The following is an 11,596-nucleotide window of genomic DNA, read 5'->3' as shown; positions in this document are numbered from 1 at the left end:
CTGTAAACAAGCTTAAAAGTAATTCCATGATATATGATCTGGGCATTTGGAAACTTTCTAAACAAAATGCATAAAAAAAAAAAAAGATTGAAAGGGCTTGAAATTGTTTTTTCTTCTGGAAATGTGATTATTTACGACTGGTTTCTGTGCTTCCACCTTTCATAGATCTTTATATTATTCTATAAATATGTATTTGATTTTTTAAATATATGAATGCATAATATTTTACCTAAATGTATACTTATATTACGTTATAGTATTTATTATGATTTCAGGTAATCTTTTACATTTGTATGGTCCTATTATAAACTACATATATATCAATCTGATTTTGTTATGTTTTATGTGCTTAACATTATGTTTTAATGTAACAATGGAATAAACTTATTTAATCTTATATTAAACACAACACCTATTTTGTTTTTTAAATCAGTATAGTTAAATTTGGTTTGTGAATGTATAAACATCTTTATGTTTAGTCATTCAAAAGCATTCACCAGAGTTTTGGTACGTTTTTACCTTTATAACAAAATCAGACGTCATGTGAAGTTGCAGGATTTTTTTCAAACCAATAGCTGTAATGTTATTTAATCTATGCTTAAGTGTGACACATACCTATATATAGATTTCATGCTTAATACAAGCCAACAGCATCAATGTTAACCCTTTAAGTATCTGCAGATCACAACTTATTACAAACCATTTGAGTTTGCATTGCTGCTCTCTCTGCACACACACACTCACTGACCACTTTATTGGGTACACTGTGCTAGCACCAGGTTCAATCTGCTTTTCCCTTAAAAAACTGTGTTAATTCGCATAGATTCAACAAGATGCTGGAAACATTCCTCTGAGCTTTTGGTCTATGCTGAAATGATAGCATCACATGATAAAAATCTCCTGTAGCGCCACATGTCAAAGGTGCTATGGGATTGAGATCTGATAAGTGTGTAATTCACTGTCAGTTTGAAGAAACGAGTTTGGGCTTTGTGTACCCTGCTGGAACTAGCCATCAGAAGTTGCTTAGAATTTCCAGTAAATTATCTGTACAAGAGATTGGAACAAAAAGAAGTAAACATATTTTTGTTTAAAATGTTAAAAACCCAGTATTCAGGACATGTTTACTGGAGATACAAGTTAACTTATCTTGTCGATGATTTTACATTTCTCAAATGTATATGTAATGTAATGTAAATTTGTTATTAAGTAATTTACTGTAAGACTGCAAGACAGTCATCAGATTTCTCTATAGGAATTAAAAATTCAGTTGGTAGCTAGAGTTGCTTTATTATGGTGACAATAAAGAAGTTAACTGTGTTTAATTTGTTTAACACATAACATCTACTCGTATTTTCTCAGGATACAAGATGAGAGATTATGAGTGCATTATATTACATACATAAATATCTTTGGTTCAAAGTCCAACGAAAACACAACTTGCCCACTTCCTTTACTTAAACTTACTTGGATCCAAAGCACCCCTGAAGTGCAGGTTAAACACATGGAGGCTGAGCCACATACTAACATCAGCTTCAATTCTACAGTAACTTTACTATTCCTCTTATTCTCCATAGTCATTAATGATAAATAAAGAAAGTTTCACATGTATCAATAAACTTATATTACTTAAAAGACCCATCTAAAATGTTCTGGTGCTTGGTTGTGATGAAAACTGAATAAATAATATTTTTTAACAAACAGCAGAACGCAAACTGCACTTAATAATAAAGACCTCATAGAATGAACCACAACTGTATAAAAGAGTCAAGCTTTAACTAAATATGCCACACTAGGTAAGTCATGTGGTACACTGAAAAAGAACATGTATTTATAATATTAAAACAAACAAACAAACAAACAAAACATAATTTTTTTTAGATCCCTCAGGCTGGGCTCTTTGCACCTTTTACCATAGCTGTCTTTTTACACCAAAATTTCCAAATCTAATTGGTCTCTCAATGACCCTTTGAGAAAATGCATCAGTCTTTTGCAGTTTTGTTTCAATTGCAAAGCATTTACTTTCAAAAGTGGCATCATATTTAATGATGTTTGAACTGAGAAGTAAGGGTAACACATGAGGAGATTGAACTGACTTAAAAGGGTGTGTTAAGCTGTTGGCATTATGTGACGATAGAGAATACTGTTAGACAAGCCAGATCTGGAATGTAGCACCTCTTGATGTGGGAAAGAATAAACTCAAATGTAACAAAGACAAGAATTGTAAGACCAGAAGAAAGAAATAAGCAGCACTAAAAGTTACAAAAAAAACCCTCTTGTCAAAATGAGAAGTGTTCCAGCTAAAACAATGTGGCTAGTACTGATTACAGTCATGCATGTGAATTTGATCAAATTGGAACAGTAGGTATGCTTCAATCTATCACGATCTGCCAAATCACATTCAAACTGCTAAAGAGTGATAATGGAATATATAAGCATATCCTACAGGTACTGTAACTGTGTGAGGTGACAGGGTTCAAAGGCTCATCCAGGGTCCAGGTCTCTGCCGTAGTACTGTTTCACCCAGCTGAGGTGGAGAATTCTCTTCCACCTCTGGCCCATCAGACTCATGAGACTCCTCTTCCTTGCTATCTGGAACATCAGGCCCCAAGGAATCTGGGATTACAGAGGCATTCTTTGACAGCTCAGTGCCTGTGCCAGTCTCCTGAAAATCAGATGACTCACTCACAGATCCAGTCACTTTAGAAGAATTAAGTTCCTTCTGAGAGTTTTCCCTCTCCATGCGCTTTCGGACCTCTTCTCTCCTCTGCTGGATGCGGGTGTCGTCTCCCATCATAACCCTGACTCTCACTTGATCTGGAGGCCAGAGTCCACCCCATATAAACTGCAGGTAGCTGAACAGCACAATGACACTGAGGAAGGCAAAGTTGGTCGCTACGCCAATCACTGCAGATGTCAGGGGGAAGTTATACAGAACATATCGAATACCAGTGAAGTAAGCGTGGATACGGAGCTGAGATGAGTAGATCTGAACCTGTTTTGAGTGGATCTCAATGACTGCACCAATAGTGGGTTGATAAGCGTTGGTCTTGAAGTCTGAGAACAGCTCCACCTCTATGAGCTGCTTCTGCTCCGCCATGCCAGTGACGAGAAGAGGAGCGAACACTAAGGTACTCATAGTCTGCAGAAGCTTAGAGCGGTAATGCAGCATTGTAGATCTTCCAACTGATGAGACAGTCGTTCCACCCTTGGTATAACAAGACATCTTTACCATGAACATACCCAGCTCTTCATTCACTGGCGATTCAGGCATTTCCAACTCCAAAGATATTCGGTAAGGCTGACCATTGGCCATCACCTGATCTCTGCCATTCTTCATGAAAGAGATGTTGGCTGTGGGGAAGGAGCAAAGTCTCGTCTCCGAGGTATCACAGTCAGCAGTGTAGAAGAAGTGCACTGGGGTGGAGAAGCTCACGGTAGGCATATAAGAGTAATAAAAGCTCCCATAGAGAAAGATGGACACCCAGAGCAGCAGCACTAGGACACAAAAAAGGATGGCTGCCTGAAGCAGTGTCCGTCGGGCTTTGAGGAGCGTGACAGCTGCCACATCGTGCAGCCAGTGCAGAAGTGGTCCCATGGCACCTCCTAATGTTTCCGAACCGGAACTCACCGACCTTCTTCTGGTCCCGTTCTGGACAGTCGTTGCTCCTTGGATTCCCGTGGACCGCTGCCTCAGCGGAAGGTCCCTACCTTGATGCATCAGTGGGTGGGTCTCCTCCATAACCGTGTAATCGCTTATCTTCACCCTCCATTTCAAGTCTGGTTAACCGGCTACACGCTAACCGTGATAGTTGCAGCTACCGTCACGGGCGAAATAAACTACTCGGCAAAAACAAATATCCTGTTTTTCTAAAGTCTGGACTGTGTTGGTTTCACTCAGACTGTGAATTTAAGATAGCAAATTAGCCTACCGGGTTACACAGTGAATTTCCGGAGACTATGCTCAAAACACTACACCGTGAACCGGAAGTGAAAAGCTTTTGTGCCAGCTCGAAGCAGCGACGTAGAAAAAAAGCAGTAATTAACGTCGCCAGCGAAGGAAGCAGGCCTACAAACACATAAACAGAGATGGGGAAGAAAAGTCGCCTCCCTGGAGGAGCCGTCGGTCGGAGAACTATATTGCAGCTTTCCCCACCCGGGAACCGCGGCGTGAATGTTGGAGAGAGAGAAGAAGCGCCCTCGGGATCTGATGGTATTTTATCTCAGTAGCATGTTAGCGGCAGGCTAGCCTAGTGCTAAATACCTGAGGTGCGAACAACGGGCTCATCTGATTATCATTAATTACAATAATACTGTTATTTTTATATTTAGCTGTCCAGTTACTTAACATATGCTGCAAATATACACCGTCGCTGAGAAACTGCAGCTGAGAGCTGTAGTTATTATGAATTATTTTTCTAATTTTAGCTTCTACCAGAAGCTATAGGCTAGTGCGCTAAGCTAACAGTTCGGGGAACATCATCACTTTATCTTACAAAATATGTTAGAAGATAGGATAGGATCAGCTAGCCAAAAAGAAATGGGGGAATGATCTGTGGGATCGATACCCTTAGACCGCGATGCTTTTTATTTAGTCTATGAATACCTGTAATGTTAAAAGCGACAATACTTTACTACAAAACTTTGGTTTTTTTCCCCAGATGAACAGGATGGGGATGGGCATAGATTCGTGAGACGCACAAACATCAAGGCTCCAGCAGTAAAAGCTACAGGTGAAGTGTTTTTCTCTCCCTCTCTCTTTTCGTGTGTGTTGCTGCAGTCATTCTCAAGCAGCAGATTCAAGACTTTATTTCATTTCGCTGAACAAAGCTATTTTGCTTTCCCTTGTAGAGGGGTTGTCTTTGCTCGGAGCCTATGAGGATAGCGATGAAGAGGATGCGGGAGATTCTCATCGGTCAGCCGCAAATTCTCAACACAATCAGTCAGGTGACATCGACAGCACACTGGCCAATTTCATGGCTGTAAGTATGATGAGGATACTGTAAGCCAGTCTCTTATTATTTATGTTGAGCTAATAAAGGTGTAGATTAATGACAAGTAGGTTAAAGTCAACTTCTACTTCATAACTTTATAAAATTGTTTGTTTTTCCTGATTTTTCAAATAACTTATGCAGATTTTATACTCTCTGAGCTCCTTATTCATTATTAAATCATATACTCTATGTAAAGCCTAGTGCTTTGACCCGTGTGGTTTATTCACGCAACTAAAAACTTGCCGTCTGTGTTTTCTGGTTGCAGGAAATTGATGCAATCACAACTCAGCCAAGTTCAGATGATGCACCAACTCATCAGTCAGTTCCAAGTGCTACTCCACCCAAACCTGAGGTTAATACTCAGCAGCCAGCTGCTGGTGAAGGACAGAATCAGCAAGGCACAGACTTTGAGTACAATACACAGTACTCACTAGCCGGCGGTAATTATCTCTGCTGCATTAAAATATCAAGTGTGCATGTCCTTAGTGAACTGATTTATATTTCTTCACCAAAAATAATTTGTATATTAATGTATTTATATTCATATGAAAAGAAAACTGTATTTTTCTAATGTTATAGTCTTGATTACATAAAGTATTTAACAATGTGCTACATTGATTATATAAAGAGATCAATCACGCAGTGGTTACTTTCAAAAGGGACGGTTTGATATTGATGTCTACTAACCATTAAACGCAGCCAATTTATTTATTTTTTTGTTAATATCTTCTTTGCTCTAACTGAGAACACTGGAGGGTTTTTTTTTTTTGTCTTATTTTGTTTGTTTGTTAATTTTTGAGATTATGTTTTGGTGGTTTTTAAAGTCCCATGTATTTGCTTGTATTTCAGTGGGTGTAGAGATGGGAGACTGGCAGGAGGTGTGGGACGAGAACTCTGGTTGCTATTATTACTGGAACACACTGACCAATGAAGTGTCCTGGGAGCTGCCACACTATCTAGCTGATCAGGTGCAAAGCCTGGGACATTATACCAACAGGTAGGAGACATTAAGAGTATTAAACAAAGTGTTTGAAAATTATGTTTATTTCTGACACCTGATAATTGTGGGTATTCTGCTTTTATTTATAGCTCGAGTGTCAATGGAAATGGCACAGCTCATGCAGGTTATTGCACAGAAGAAAATGCTGTATCTGCTGCCACAACATCATCAGCAAAAGAGACAAAAGTAAAGGCATGTTCCATCTGTCCCCAATTCAACTATTCAGCTAGTTTCTGTTTTGTTTAAATACTCTCACTTTGATACTAAATATGACTTGCACTGTGTTTTTCTTTAAAGGAGGTAATTGAAAGCGTTGTAGGCCTCACAAGTGAAGAGGAAGAGCGCCAGGGAGTTGCTGCAGCACTCCTCGCTCCTCTGATCCCCTCTGAAGTGAAGGAAGCAGAAGAGAAATGGAGGAAAAGACTGCTTAAAGGCCTGGATGAGAGTGAGAATAGCTTGGATTCTGACGGAGATGGCGTTCGTCTTACAGGATCTCCTTCTACCCCTCTGAGGGACTCAGACTCAGCTCCCATTGTCCAGAAAGATGGATGCACCAAGAAGCAATCTGGAGACAACTCTGAAGGTGATGAAGAGGCAGAAGAGGACACCATGGAGTTAGAACTGGCTCTGGAAAGGAAAAAGGTGTGTATTTAATGCAGCAAAAGGAATATCTTTGAAACTTTCTTTTGGCACACAGAATAATCAAACACCTGACTCTTAGGCTGAGCTACGAGCACTGGAGGAGGGTGATGTCAGTGCTGGGGGCTCCAGTCCTTGTTCTGAGAATAGCCAAGAAGCCTCCGGTCCTCGTGGTGTTCTGCTGAAGAAGAACCGGTGGAAGACTTCTTTCCTCAGTGCTGCCAGCCCCGACTCTAACAGTAGAAGCTCAGATATACCGGATAACACAGAGACCGGTTAGTTTAAACATTAACACATGAGAGAAGTGGGTGGAATAACATAAAAAAATTTCTATCTACATAATTTTATGCCTCTCTTGTTTCTTGTAGCACTTCCTAAAGTCTTAGAAAGTGTTGAGGAAGGAGAAGACAATGAAGTGGAAAATTCTGAGGACAAAATGGGTTCAAAACCTTCCGTGAAGGAGGAGGGGGAGACATCTGAGCTCAAAGAGGAAACTCCTGAGCTCAAGGTAACAACACTACTACTATTACTAACAAACAGTAATTGTGCACTCTCTTTTGAGAAGTATTTTAATGGTAAAAAATGTAGTTTCAGATCGGTGAACTGGCAAACACCTTAATCAGCAAGATGGAGTTTCTTGGGATAAATAAGAAAGGGATCTCAAACTTTCAGCTGCTTCTGCTACAAACTGAGGTGCGTGGATATTCATTTTCTAAGCAATGTCATCCTAACTTCCATTTGCTGCTTTTCTAATGCGACTTTTAAAATATTTAACATTTAATTTTGTTTCACATGATTTTGCACAGGCACGCGGTAGTATTTAATATTTAAAATCTTCATAATAATTCATCATAAGGTGTCATTCTGGAAACTTACTGTAATTACTCTTCCATATTACTCATCTATCCTGCAGCTCTTCTGTCTGTATCTGTCTCTTGAGCCCTTTAGTTATATTTTATGGGCTTTTGTCTAATTTTTGTCTCTGTCCCTCTTGTCTTTCTTCTTTTGTTCTTTATTTCATTTTTCCCCCAGACACGGGTTGCTGATTGGAGGGAGGGCGCTCTGAATGGAGTCTATCTTCGCCGCCGGCTGCAGGAAGCTGCCGAACACATAAAATATTACGAACTTAACGCCACCCCTAAAGGCTGGTCCTGCCACTGGGACAGGTACGCGCTCCTTACCTTTCACATCTCTAAACTCCCCAGCCCCCCAAAAATCTTACCGTGTGACTACACATCCCTCAGTGCTGAGGTTGCAGACTTTGTAACATGACTTGGGGAGAAGCTTAACCAGTCCGAGTGGATCAAAATACTTACCAGAAACAGACTCTTCAGGTTTTTGTGATGCAGTCCTTTGCGTACACTGATAAGGGAGCATCCACTCTGGGCCTGCCTGCTTCGTGTTAAATACACCTGCCACAGAGAGGACTCTTAGTCCCTTAACAGACTCTTAAGCCTTTTGTTGTAAAAGGGCATTTGTAAACTGATTATGGGTCCAGTCAGTGGAAAAACTGGGAGGGGGTGTATGGTAGGAAGGTTTGGTTGCGTGGGACAGCTTTGCACTTTACAGGACTACAACCCCCTGAATGCAATGCTGAAAGAGTGATGCCCTGGAAGCGACGAGTGTCACGCATCAAATAAAAGGTGAAGATGGAGCAATGACGGGAATCCAGCAGGTCAGACCAACTCTATTTCATATGTTTTCCTGTTTTTCCATTTACTTCTTTCTGACATAAAATGAGTTGAATTTGTGCTTCTTATTTTATGCCCTATGGTTGTTGTTGCTGCTGCTGCTGCTGATAATAATAATGGTACTTCCTCCCCGGCGTCTTCCTGTGTCTGGGAGGGAATGGTTGTCTAAAACAAAAGAAATGTGACAACCATGGTGTGAGCTGCTGAATGCTGCTTTCAGGACCTAGAGATGATTTGTTTGTTTATTTATTCCTGAGAGCAAGGTGGGTTCCCTATCCACAACCATAACCACACTCTTAATTCGGCCTTTGTTCAGGACAGTTAAAAGCACTGTCCATACCAACATTCCTAGTCCTTAATTGTGGCCATACTGTCCACTCCCTTGCCCTTCTGTCCCAGGGTATCAAGCTACACAGCAAGTATGTAGACCAGTGGTTGAGACTTGTGCCTTCTATCTCTGTTGTCCCACTCTCTAGAGAGCACAGGCGGTATTTCTATGTGAAGGACCGGACCGGTGCCTCCCAGTGGGATTTTCCAACAGAGGATGACAAGGAGGAGGACCTGAAAGATGGCGAGGGTACTCAGACACAGACTTCAAGCCAGGTGGATACCAAAACAAGTGCATCAGGTGTCACAGGTAAATCTGTTATTACTGCTGCTGATCTTAGACTAGGAGAAAATTACTGGGGAGTGGAAAGGAAAATAACTGCAATAAAGTCTGTTCAATACATATTTCTTTGCTGTAATTGCATAATAATGTTAATCTCCCTTTTTTTTTTTTTTTTTTTTTTTTATTGTTTTATTTTTAAACAAAGGATCTACATGTCCTCCTACTGCCCCGCCACCGCTACCTCCTCAGCCCAATCCATCATCCTTCTGGTCCCCATCCCAACCTCCACTTCCTGACAGCCCTCCTCCACCATCCAACTACCCCCCACCTCCACCACTCCCCCCAGGCTCACCACCTCCCCCACCTCCCCCTCCTGACAGTGATGGAGAGATCATGGAGGTGGAGATGGAGATGGATGATGACAATGATGAAGAGCCTCCAGCCCCTGGAACTGAGGAAGATGGCAGTGGGAAGCCTCCTTTGCCGCCAGGCTCTGCTAGCACGAAGGTGTGGAAGTAGTTATGATTCTAATTACATTAGTGTTTTCATTTTTTTCAGAAGAACAGCCATCAGCTTTAGCTTTATATTGTATTTGTTGTCATTTACACAGGCTGTCGAGTCATCGGGTCCCCTGGGAAAGGGTCAAAAACGTAAAGCTGGTCAGATGAATAAAACCATTACAATTGGCAGCAGTCCCATTCTGTACACCCAGCCAGCTGCCAGTGCAGGTAAAAATAAAAAAAAAAGTTTCATTACACGTCCATCATAATGAAAACAAAAGGCAAAGCTACCCTGAATAAGGGACAGTACATGTACACAATTGGTTAATTTAATATGTTTACAAAGTAGCAATAAAGTTTCTCCTTGTCTGCAGCCCCTCTAATGTCAGCAACTGCCTACTGGGGTATGCCGGCCGTCACTGCCCCTTTGGTACCTTGTGAACCTCCAGCTCCACCTGTCCCAGTTCTGCCTCCACAACCACCACTGCCACCATCTCAGCCACCCTTTGAACCTACTGGGGCAAAAACTCTGCCCACAGACAAGAGCAAGAAAACCAAAAAGGATAAGGTTAGTATTGGAGTTAAAATCAGCTGACCAAGAAGTCTTTCATTCCGGAGTGTTCATCATGGTTTGTCTTTTGTTAGACTAATTGTTCTCAAAAAAAAATTCCTTTCCATGAAGCCGTCCCTTTGATGCAATACTTAAAATGACATTCAGGAAAACATGCAGTTCACGTTTTCCATTTGACACACTTCTCTCTCTCTAGCCCAAGAAAAGTAAGACCAAAATGCCTTCTCTGGTGAAGAAGTGGCAGAGTATACAGAAGGAGTTGGATGAGGAAGAAAAGAGCAGTTCCAGTGATGAAGATAGAGATCTGCTCAACAAGAAAAGTATTGAAGAGTGGAAGCAACAGCAGCTCAGCACGTATGTGGTTATGCCCTTTCCTTTTACTTTAGGTTTTCATTTTTTTATTTTTTAAAATGAGCTTTACTTGTTTTTACTGCTTTCTCGCCCAGTTTTACTCTTATTTCAGTGATTATAAATGTAACTTTTTTTCAATTTTTACAGAGGAAAAGCTTCAAAGAATGCCAACTTTGAGGCACTGCCCGAGGACTGGCGGGAACGCCTGAAGAAAAGGAAGATGAACACGTAACATCAGGTCTGGGTCATACACTGTCCAGGCAATGTTTTTAAAAACCACTCCAACCACTGTCATTAGGTTATCCTTCCCCAGCTTAGGGTTTTCTCTAAACTTGAACTTTTACTTGTCCGTGATGAAGACATTTAGAAGCCCTTACATGGCAGGCCATGAATGTCCTCCTGGTTTTTGTAGCCACCACTGTAAATGTGCCAAATGTCTCGAGTAAATCGGTATATCAAGTGTTTCATGGCTATTTTGTATAGCCCCTTGTAGATGATCACCCATTTGTTTTGGAGGATTTTATTTTGAGCATTTTTACAATGTTGTATATAAAATGTATAATGGGATAAGCCATGTTTGTGGAGGGGAGGGTGGGGGGGACTTCGTTGAACTTGTATATTTTGTAAAAAATTATTAAAATGTTTCTAAAGTGATCTTTTTTTTTTTTTCTTTTGCATTTTTGTTCTGTTTTGTTTTCCCTCCCACCATCTCAATCACAATACTACAATGACTAGGGCATACAACTATACAAACGGCACAAGAGTGCATTTGGATCAGTCTTTTTTTTTTTTTTTTCTTTTTTTTTTTTTTAGGGTTTTATGACAAAGTCGATACTACATTCATTGTTCTGTGTGTTAGTTATGGGCAGGAGGAGACGTACAGAGCTCTGCATCTGAATCCAAGTCTAGAAGTACAAGAACTTGGGTGTCCTTAAGGATAACAGGCTGAACTGGAAGAGCAAAATGGGAATTATTGGGAGATGAGCAGGCTCTTTCCTAAGTAAGCTGTAAATCCTTCAGTATGTGCAGATGGAGACTCACCAGTGGTGAGTGCAGTTTGTACTGTGGTCTGCTGGGGGAACAGGATCAGAGCTGATGATACCCACAGACTGATTAACCCTCTGAGTCTGATCAAAATCACTACCCTTTCAGCTTGTTCGTGGCCACCTACAGATTAGGTCTGTAATTTTTAGTGCAGAGAAAGCAAAAACATAAAAACTCCCTCTCAAACTGTTCGTGGCCA

At 40.8% G+C, this 11,596-nt stretch overlaps 2 protein-coding genes across 3 annotated transcripts; one reads left to right on the top strand and one right to left on the bottom strand.

Annotated features, from left to right (window-relative positions):
• Positions 1-1,267: 1,267 nt before the first annotated feature.
• On the bottom strand, positions 1,268-3,931 carry LOC113027078 (seipin-like). Its single transcript, XM_026176540.2, has one exon. It carries the CDS (start codon positions 3,737-3,739, stop codon positions 2,474-2,476), a length of 1,266 nt encoding a protein of 421 aa, XP_026032325.1. The 5' UTR covers positions 3,740-3,931; the 3' UTR covers positions 1,268-2,473.
• Positions 3,932-3,967: 36 nt separating this feature from the next.
• Positions 3,968-11,007, top strand: fnbp4 (formin binding protein 4). Of its 2 annotated transcripts, none has more exons than XM_026176538.2 (17): positions 3,968-4,210; positions 4,659-4,730; positions 4,849-4,979; positions 5,257-5,431; positions 5,841-5,988; positions 6,081-6,177; positions 6,289-6,633; positions 6,713-6,905; positions 6,999-7,138; positions 7,219-7,323; positions 7,663-7,796; positions 8,798-8,958; positions 9,137-9,438; positions 9,542-9,659; positions 9,806-9,999; positions 10,199-10,356; positions 10,501-11,007. In XM_026176538.2, the coding sequence occupies exons 1-17, from the start codon at positions 4,087-4,089 to the stop codon at positions 10,583-10,585; spliced, it is 2,682 nt and encodes an 893-aa protein (XP_026032323.1). In that variant the 5' UTR covers positions 3,968-4,086; the 3' UTR covers positions 10,586-11,007. The 2 variants fall into 2 exon arrangements, with proteins under 2 accessions (XP_026032323.1, XP_026032322.1); XM_026176537.2 differs by having other exon boundaries at positions 3,979-4,210; positions 6,081-6,183.
• The last annotated feature ends 589 nt before the right edge of the window (positions 11,008-11,596 follow it).

This window comes from Astatotilapia calliptera, chromosome 7 (genome assembly GCF_964374335.1).
Source record: "Astatotilapia calliptera chromosome 7, fAstCal68.1, whole genome shotgun sequence".
Taxonomy (NCBI): domain Eukaryota; kingdom Metazoa; phylum Chordata; class Actinopteri; order Cichliformes; family Cichlidae; genus Astatotilapia; species Astatotilapia calliptera.
The sequence above is the reverse complement of the archived record's forward strand: the minus strand, read 5'-3'. Positions and strand labels throughout refer to the sequence as shown.